This window comes from Plasmodium yoelii (genome assembly GCF_900002385.2).
Source record: "Plasmodium yoelii strain 17X genome assembly, chromosome: 11".
Lineage (NCBI taxonomy): Eukaryota > Apicomplexa > Aconoidasida > Haemosporida > Plasmodiidae > Plasmodium > Plasmodium yoelii.
In genome coordinates this window covers 451,831-462,091 of record NC_036183.2, presented here as the reverse complement: position 1 = coordinate 462,091, position 10,261 = coordinate 451,831, and the positions used below count along the sequence as shown (strand labels likewise).

The following is a 10,261-nucleotide window of genomic DNA, read 5'->3' as shown; positions in this document are numbered from 1 at the left end:
TATGTAACGATAACGATTTTTAGAAAGCAGACAATAAGATGTTTGATAGCTATATATAAATATGTACAAATATGTACAATATATATGTATATATTTATATGTTTTTTTTTGTTTTTTTTTTATCTGAATAGCTGATAATATTGAGGATTATGTTTGTGATATTCTGATATCTGTGTTGTTGTTAATCTGGTTATTCTTCCGGGGGGGGGTATGTTGAGGTTGTTTAAAAATTAAAAATTTAATTATAAAAAAAATAATATAAAATTGTGAAAAATAAAAAAAAAAAAACAGATGAATATATATTTTCTATATATATTTATCCTAAGATAATTTAATAAAAATAAAAGCCTATGGTTTTAATTATATATCACAAGTTAGGCATAATATTTTTGAGAGATTAGTATATATTTATATTTATTAATGAGATACAGATTTAAAAAAAAAAAAAAAATTCATATAAATAATAAAAATATTTTATTCGATTATTTATATGAATGTTTTTATAACATGCTTTTTTATAGGCATGCTAAAAAATACTAAAAAAAAAAATTATTCCAAAGATTGTCAGGATGATTCATATTCTTGTATTTATCAGGATATGCATGCACGTACATAATATATATAATATTATATATGTATATATATTATTTATTATTACGGATATATATATATATATATATATATATATATTTCATATTCCACTATTATAATTTGTCGCCTATTAATGAACCTAGAAGAATGTCCCCCCCCCAAAAAAAAAAAATATTATATAAAAATAAAAAAGAATATTAAAAAACTATATGGGCCCAAAATATAATAAATAAAAATATACGAACATATCAAGCAGGTTAAAAAAATTTATAAAGCACATAATATAAAGCCGTATTAAAAAAAAAACGTATTAAAAAAGCCGTATTAAAAAAAACGTATTAAAAAAAGCCGTATTAAAAAAGCCGTATTAAAAAAAACCGTATTAAAAATTATAAGAGAGTTTATTTTTTTCTGTTTTTTTGGGACCTAGAACAATAAGCTTGTTATTATTATTATTATTTTTTTATTATTATTATTTTTTGCACAAATTTTGTGATAATAAACAATTCTAAAAATAAGCAAAAAAAATAATATAAAACAATTATCAAAATGTCATATAGGCTTATGTATTATGGGTTGGTTATAAGGAAGCATATTTTTTTTTTTTTTTAAATATAAGGGTATATAAAAATGGAATAAAAAAAAAAATAAATAAGATATTTGTATTTATACCGATTTTTAATTTTGTGAAAGTTATTAAAAAAAATAAATAATTTAAAGAATTATTTTTTAATGTCTACAAAAGAAAAACATATTAATAATTATATATATATATATATATATATATATATATATATATATATATATATATTTATTTATTTATTTATTTTAAAAAAGGTTAACTTATGAGTATATAATAAGATAGTTAGACATTTATTCATAACTATATTTTTATTTTCTCTCATTTTCTATCTTTCTATGGTTTTAAACTTTTTTTTATTTTTTATTATTTTTAATAAATTATTTACTAAACATGTACAAAAAAAAAGAAAAAAAAAGAAAAAAAAAAGAAAAAAAAAGAAAAAAAAAGTTTATTGTCATTTATAACTATAGATTTTATTTGTGATAAAGATTATAATTTATTCAAAAGCTGTCTTAAGTTTACTTTTTTTTAATTTGAAAAGAAAATAAAGTATAAGGATTGGTCATTTTGTATATAGATATAATAAATTAAAAAAAAATAAAACCACAAAAATTTATATATATGTATTTTTCGGAAAAAAAGAAAATTATGAACAATGTAATGAACGATAGAAACTGATAATTATACAGTATTTGTTTTGCTGTTTATTAATGCACATAATAGCAGAATTGAATTATAGTTTTGCTATGCCATCTTTGATATGTTATGCTATGATATGCCATCTTTGATATGGCATGCTATGATATGCCATCTTTGATATGTTATGCTATGATATGGCACGCTTTTATCTCCCTTTTTATTTATTGTGCATTAGTTTGTGATAAGTATGTGTTGACCATTCTAATGTCAAGATGTTTATTACAAAACTTGGTGAACATATTAATATGTATCAATGTAAAATGAAATTATTATTTAATTTTGATAATTTATATATTTAGTCAAATTGGTGTGTAAAAGTTTCTTATAAACAAATTTGCTTGCAAGTAAAAACTTGATATTTATTTATATTATTGCCAAATTTTTATAAAACAAAAAATGTAATTAAATATAATTCAACCGGTTTAGTATGGTTTATAATTTTGATACAATTTAGTACGATTTATATTTTTTGAAAAATAAAAAGCATGTGTATAATTTTCAAAGGTTACTAAATACACATACATAAAAACGTTTATTTGTTTGCATAAATATTCGACACATTTTGTAAAAAAAAATGTTTAAACTATTTATTTATTTTTTGATAAAATATACTATAGTATATAAATTAATCTTATTCTTAAAATCATATAATTTCATATTTCACAATTTTCATTCTATAATCTTGTTTTCTTTATGATAAGCTTTTTTTTTAATTAAAAAAAAAAATATATAAAAGGAAAAAAAAATATATTTGGCTATAATTATATGTTGGTGTATTTTAGCCTTTTTGTCTTACATAATTTATTGCTTTCATTTTGTTTATTTTGTTATTTTTTTTATCCTCTTTTATTTTGTTATTTTTTTTATCCTCTTATTTTTTCATTTTTTTCACTTTTTTTCATTTGTGCATTAAGAATGAAACTTGATACAATTTTTAAAATATTATTATTAATTACAATAATATTTACAATTCAGGAAATATGGCCCTTATATGAATTGCTAAAACAGATACGTGATGGAAGCATTTTGTTTTTTATTAAAGAACAATTTCATAAATTATATACATTTTTTTGCTTATATAATTTAAAAACAGATATTAATATATTCTCTACAAATATAAATGTTTCCCCAAATCCCCGTTATTTTGTTTTTTTTGTACTAAGTGGGTGTATAACATTTATAGTCAAATATATATTAAATCAAATTTCAACTTTGATTGGAGAACGTCTTATTCCGAAGAGGTATCTCAACACACACATATATAATATATATATATACATACATATATATACAATAATTCATTTCTCTTATTTACATGCATATATATCTAGTTCATATTTTATTTTTTTACTTTATTTTTTTGTAACAAAGAAAATGGAGTCCTTATATTCGAGGAATTAAACTTGGACGATTTAACGTCATGTTTTTTAATTTGATATATTTTTCTCTAATAAGTATATTCGGATTCATTTCTCTCAAAGATCAAATATATTTCCCAACAGAAATGGGTGGCCAAGGAAACACAAGTGCCTATTTTTTAGGTTAGCTTTGAAAACGGCCCAGCAAATATATACCCAACGAATTTGAAGATATACCCAACGAATTTTAACTATATAAACAGCGAATTTCAAACTAATGTATTTTTATTATTTTATTATTTTTTTTTTTTTTTTTTTTTTTTTTTTTAGACTACCCAAATCAGAAAACGTCAAACTTAATTCATATATACTACTTTTTGAATGGTGGATATTTATTAACATCTGTGTATTCATTGTTAAAGTCCGAAAAGCTACCAGATTTTTATGAGAATTTTTTGCAACACTTTTGTGCAATGATATTAGTTTATTTTTCATATAGCCATAACCTCATAAGAGTTGGAGCCATTATTATGTTATGCCATGACATATGTGAGATCTTTTCTTCAGCGTAAGCCAAAAACTAGCTGTAAAATAAATAGCTGTAAAATAAATAGCCATAAAATAAATAGCTGTAAAATAAATAGCTGTAAAATAAATAGCTGTAAAATAAATAGCTGTAAAAATGAGTGTAGAGACAAATGAGTGCAATTAATATGCGCACACACGGGCTCCTTTGCAACCCAGCTGCTTCACTTATGCTCTCTTTATCTTTCTTTTGTAGATGCCGGGTATTTGTTGATACAAGGTACAAATTTATAACCGTTTCATCATTTTGTATTTTATTTTTGAGTTGGGGATACTTACGATTATACATATTTGCAAAAAATTGTATTCTACCAATTCACAAAAATTATAATGTATTCAACTCACTAATTCGTGTCGAAACATTCATATGGCTCATTTTTTTATTACTTGTTATTTTATTAATGAATGTTTATTGGTTTGTGTTGATGGCAAAAATGTTTATCCACTTTATTACTAGTGGGCAAACAGAAGACATTCTAACAAGAGTTACAGAAATTGAAGAAAAAGAGAAAATAATTGAAATGAAAAATAAATAAGACAATTCCAAGAAGGAAATAAAAAAAATTACAAAAAAAAAACAAAAAAAAACAAAAAAAATACAAAAAAACTTGAAAAGGGTTCGAAAATAACACATTTTTTCACTTTTTTTTGTGTGTATACTTGTAACTATTCTTTGAAATTTTTTATTTTGTTTTTCATTATTTATAATTTTTTTTAAACAAATAACGAAACAAAAAAATATTATATTTTCTTTAAGAAAAAAATTACACAAAATAACAAACAAGTATTTCAATATTTCAATATTTTAATATTTTAATATACTAATTAGTTTTAAATCATCAATTAAAAATATGAATATGTGAAAGAACTTTCAAATTTATTAATTACAATCACGAGTTTTTATTCTTTATTAAATGCGCTTTCATTTTCTTAAGCAATACCTTTTTTGAAACTTTTGGTTTCACGCCGTTTTTGTTTTCATTTTCGCCTGACTTGTTTTCAATTTCGCCTGACTTGTTTTCAATTTCACCTGACTTTTTTCCAATTTCACCTGACTTTTTTCCAATTTCACCTGACTTTTTTTCAATATCACCTGACTTTTTTTCAATATCACCTGACTTTTTTTCAATTTCGCCCGACTTTTTTTCAATTTCGCCTGACTTGTTCATAATTGATGTTTTTTTTAAAATTGCCCCATTCTTATTTGTAGTTTCTTTCGATTGTTCCTCGCCATGTTCAGATTTATTTTCAATTTCTTTTAATTGCATTGTAGAACTATTTGGGTCCTTAATACGTATGAAATTTTTATAAATCGAAGTCAAAACAGATGTATCTGTGCGAAGAATAGACAATAGTATATTTATTAATGAAGTTATGAGAGACCATCCTTGAAAAACAATATTTTTTTGGTTATCACTAAAAGATGACATTCTTAAATCTGAAACACCTAATATTTCTATTCTTCTTTCACATAATTTTTTCCAAATAGCCTTTAACAATTCAAAAGGGTTGTAACCATTAGAATTTTTAATTTCATATAAATAAATAGGACAATGTACCATTAAATATTTTATTATAATAATAGCTTTTTTTATTCTGTGTAATAGTTTAAAAGGTAAAAGAAAAAAATCATGAGATAACTGTTCAATAATAGGAATATTTGAAATTGTATGATTAATATTTAAATAAGTTGATGTTTGTGTTAAATATTTTGAAGAAGTTAATTCACTAAATCCATGGTTAGTAACTGTAGCTATATCATCCATATCTAATTTATTTTTATAAAAAATTTTATGAGTTTTTAATATACCATATACTAAGCAATGTAATATTGTATTATTGTTATTTCTAGCTATACTATTACTAATAGAATAATTATCTATAGCTGTATTTTTTAAAGTGTCTACATCTACACCATTTACAACTACACTTGCATTGTGTTCAATTAAAGTCTTGATCACATTAAAATGTAATTGATAAGTTGCTAACATAAGTGGTGTTTCTCCATTTGTGTTTACAGAATTTACATCTGTTTTAAATTCAATTAATGTTTTAACAATTTCATTATGACCACTAAATGCACTCATATGTAACGGTGTATTACCTTCTCCATTCAGTAACATCACAGGAACACCACTTATTAAAAGTTGTTTAGCTAGCTCTCTTTTTCCTCTTACACATGCATAATGTAATGCATTATTAAAACCTAATAGTTTATGTGAAACTGATTGTATTAACATTTTTTCACAAAAATAATTATTCATTTTATTATTTAATACATCTTCTGAGTTTTCAGAAGTAGATTCTATATCTATATTATATTCATCATAATAATATTTTTCAAAACTTGTTTGGCTATTTATGCTAGAACTTTTATCAACTGTTGAACTATTACTACTTTCGCTATATTCACTTATTTCACTTTTTATTTTTTTTTCAGAATTTTGTTTCTTTTTTTTTCGACTTATACTCGATTTATCAACATTTTCGAGACTCTTCAAAGGTCTATTAAATTTAGCATTAGAATTAGAATTAGCATTAGCATTGTCATTATTGTTGCTATATGATTTGTTGCTGTTCAAATCGTCAATACTTTCCTCTTTAGAAAAATCGGATGAAGCTTTATTACTGTTATAACTTAAATTTGCCATTTTCTTTTCTCGAGCACTTTTGCGTTTATATCTGTCGTTCCTACGTCTATTGATCTCGGATTCCGTATTTTCATGATTTTTTATTACTCTCAAATTGTTATATTTATTGTGATATTCACCAATTTTGATCGAACTAACATCACTTTCACTTTCCTTATCGCTACTGGTAATATTACTTGCTTCGCTTTGAGATATAAAATTAGATGTTTGGTTGGCCATAATTTTTTGGTTAAATTTTAGGTTTCTTTTATATATTTTTTTTTTTTTTTTTTGAAGATTATATAAATGACTTATAAATAAAATGAGAATATTTTTCTGACGGTTATCCATATCTTTGCTTTTTTCTCCATATACAAATTCGTCATCCATTAGTAGATCAAATGGAATTGGATTTTCTATCTTGTTTTTAAAATTATATGGATTCATGTAATTATGTTTTTTTTCAAAATTTTGATTAGATGCATCATCATTAGATGCAGTATTTATTTCCCCAAAATAATCCTTTTCAAAAAGTTCTAATTCAACATGTTGTAATTCTATTTCTTTTAGTAAAGTGTAATAATAATTTGAGTGATATGCATTTTGTTCGTCTGGTAAATAGGAGCTAGCCATATGTAAAAGTGCATTAATATTTAATTCATTTTTAAAAAAAAGAGAATAATTTAATTTTAATAACACTTTAACAAGATTAACATTCCCAAACCCAGCTGCTAAACATAATGCATTTAAACCATTTCCTAAATAGTAAATATTTTTAAAAGATTTAAATATATTAACAAAATATTTATTTTCTTCAAAATTTATATCCATACATTGACAAGCCATATATATTGGATAAAACGGATCATTTTTTGTAACCTGTTTAATATGTCTAAATGATTCATTTTTATTATGTGTAACTTTACGATAAAAATCAGAAAATTCATCTTTTCTGTTTATATGAAATTCTATATCCATATGAGGAGTAAATTTATTCATAGATATACTGTATGTCCTTAATTTTTGTAAAAGTAAAATAGTTAATGTTGATTTGTATCCTGTAATAGTATATGAATTCCATATAGATGCATACATAGGATCAAAAATAAATTTGCTAGATAATCCAAAACCTTTATTATATAATTTTGAAATATTAGAACAGTTAAATGTGTAATGCGCCAAACATGCATATAAATGAATTTTTTCTAACGAACATGGAGGTAATACATTATCTGCTGCTATAATTGCTCTTCTAAAAAAAATTAAAGAATCAAAAACTTGTTTATTTGGATCATGTCTTAATAATCCTGCTAATAATACATTAACATTAAATATTATATAATGATTTGGATGAAAAATATTAAAAAATTCGTTAGAAACTTTTAGTAGTTTATTTCTAGCTGTAATTACATTTCCTTTAATATAATTATTTTCTGCTTCATTATATAACAAATATATTTTATTTTCTAATTTAACACATCTTTTATTACCTTTTAGTGATAATTTTCCACAATTTGAACATATCCATCTTTCTATTTCTTTTTCTAAATTGGAACATATTTTTTTTTTTTTTTCTTCATTTAAATAATGTGTGTGTGAATTTTTACTACTTGATTGTTCTATCGATTTTTTATTTATTTCGGAGCTATTTTTCATGTCTCTTGTTTTATTTTGAGATATATTTTTATTATCATATGTTGAATTACTACCATTTATATTTCCTTCACTTTGTTTAGAATATTTTAAAAATGAATTAAGACTTATATTTTTTTGAGATATTATATTTTCTTCATTATGTATAACATCTAATTCATTTGAATTTTCACTAACATTTGATATAGTATTATTCAGTTCTTGATCATACCAATGAAGTTTTAATGCCTCAACTAGTGATTCTGTTTTTATAGGATATATATATCCAATTATACATTTAGGACATTTTATGCTTCTTAAATGTAGATTATTTTCTGTTGGGTCCGAACATCTAATACAATCACATGCAAAAACCCTTGGTATTCCTTTAAAACTTTTTCTAATTTTAAGAGGTAAATATTGATCAGGTAATATATTAATACATAATTTACCACCTTCGGGTATTTTACAAATTGCACGAATAATTAAAATTCCATTTTCATCATAATAGTAACTACAAGTTGGTATACAACTATGATGTAATTTTGATAAAATTGGAGAATATACTAAACCAAATGTTATTTCAGGATTTATATTTTGCAAAATTAATGATGGTGAATAATATTTTATAAATGGAGAGTATTGCCATATAATTAACATAAATTCAACAAGTTCCTTTTGTTTTAGATATAAATAAAATGAAGATGGGAATTCTAGTATTATTCTATTTGCTAAAATATTAAATGATTTAAATATATTTTTTTGATTTTCTTTAACTGCATTATAATATGAATAAACACTAAATATATCATTTAATATATTATATTTTCTATTATTATAATTTCTTTCAATTCTTGTTTTTATTAAAACTCTAAATATATGAAGTACTGTATAATACATTATTCCAGATTCTTTAGATGCTGCATCTATTATTGGTAATATTGAACATTCAATTTCATGAACCTTTATATTATTTATTAAACATTTCCAATTACAAAAAATATATGGACAATCATGTGGGTTTATTGGGCATGCATAACTTTTCTCACTAACATTTCGTTCCTTTAAGCAATGGTAGCATGTTGAATATGTATAGTTATTTGAAAAAATATGTTGTGTTAACATATAAGGTTTTTCTTGAAATATTATTTCCCCAGGTTCAATATTATGTTTAGCCAAAGCAATATAATGCTTTCCTTGTTTAACTATATGTATTTTATTGTTGAATATGTCTTCACTTAACACAGGTTCGGTAGTATTGTCATTCATATAATGATGTGGATCATTTTGTCCATACATAGATATCGTTTCATTATTTATTCTGTTTATTATATGTTGGCTATCTCTATATAACCCCATTTTTTCAGGGTAAGATAGCTGACTTTTATATATTGCTGGAATTTTACATATTTTTGAAACTAATTTTTCTTCACAATTTTTCATTAATTCAATAAATTTTTTGTTGTCTTTATCCAAATATATTACAGCATATAACAAATTTAATGCACTTTTATAATTTTTTATTTGAATATAAAAATTTATAAAGCTTTCATATGATTCTATTGACTTTGGGTATTTGTGAATATAACTATATATTAAAGATGAGATTATTTCATTCTCCTTATCTTCATATAGCTTTGGAATTTCGTTGACGATTTCGAGCAGTTCATTTTTTTGCTTTATACTCATATCTTCCCCATTATATATTTGTTCACGCTTTTGTTCATGTTTTTCTTCACGTTTTTTCTCATATTTTTCTTCACGTTTTTCTTCACGTTTTTTCTCACGCTTTTGCTTATCATTATAAGGGGTATCACGTTGCATTTTGTTTTGGCAAGCGGAGACTGGAGAGTTTCGGGATGTTTTGCTTAATCATACAATGTGCTTGCACACATATGTATTGAGGCTATTATTTTTCATTTGTAGTAGTTGCCCATACATATGTTATACATACATATATTGGAGATATTAGCTAAAGACGCGTATTTTATTCAACTAATTTCGAAATGCTATTTGTCCGAGTGAAAAAAAAAAATAATAATAATTAATCAATATAATATTTGAAAAAATGTAACTAAATAGCCAAAAGAATTTTCACATTTTGCGAGCTATAAAAATTTATGTGTATATCGTTAATTAAATAATAATTGCATGTGTATATTAGTTGTATGAAAAAAACTTAA

The 10,261-nt window shown here is 23.0% G+C and overlaps 2 protein-coding genes across 2 annotated transcripts; one reads left to right on the top strand and one right to left on the bottom strand.

Moving 5' to 3' along the window:
• Positions 1–2,788: 2,788 nt before the first annotated feature.
• PY17X_1108900 (longevity-assurance (LAG1) protein, putative) lies at positions 2,789–4,352 on the top strand (the record flags this gene model as incomplete). The annotated part of the gene is made up of 4 exons (XM_022956450.1): positions 2,789–3,114; positions 3,245–3,414; positions 3,562–3,799; positions 4,013–4,352. The coding sequence occupies 4 exons, from the start codon at positions 2,789–2,791 to the stop codon at positions 4,350–4,352; spliced, it is 1,074 nt and encodes a 357-aa protein (XP_022812356.1).
• A 354-nt stretch (positions 4,353–4,706) lies between these two features.
• PY17X_1108800 (SET domain protein, putative) lies at positions 4,707–9,902 on the bottom strand (the record flags this gene model as incomplete). Its single annotated transcript, XM_725566.2, has 1 exon — positions 4,707–9,902. One exon carries the CDS (start codon positions 9,900–9,902, stop codon positions 4,707–4,709), a length of 5,196 nt encoding a protein of 1,731 aa, XP_730659.2.
• Positions 9,903–10,261: the final 359 nt, after the last annotated feature.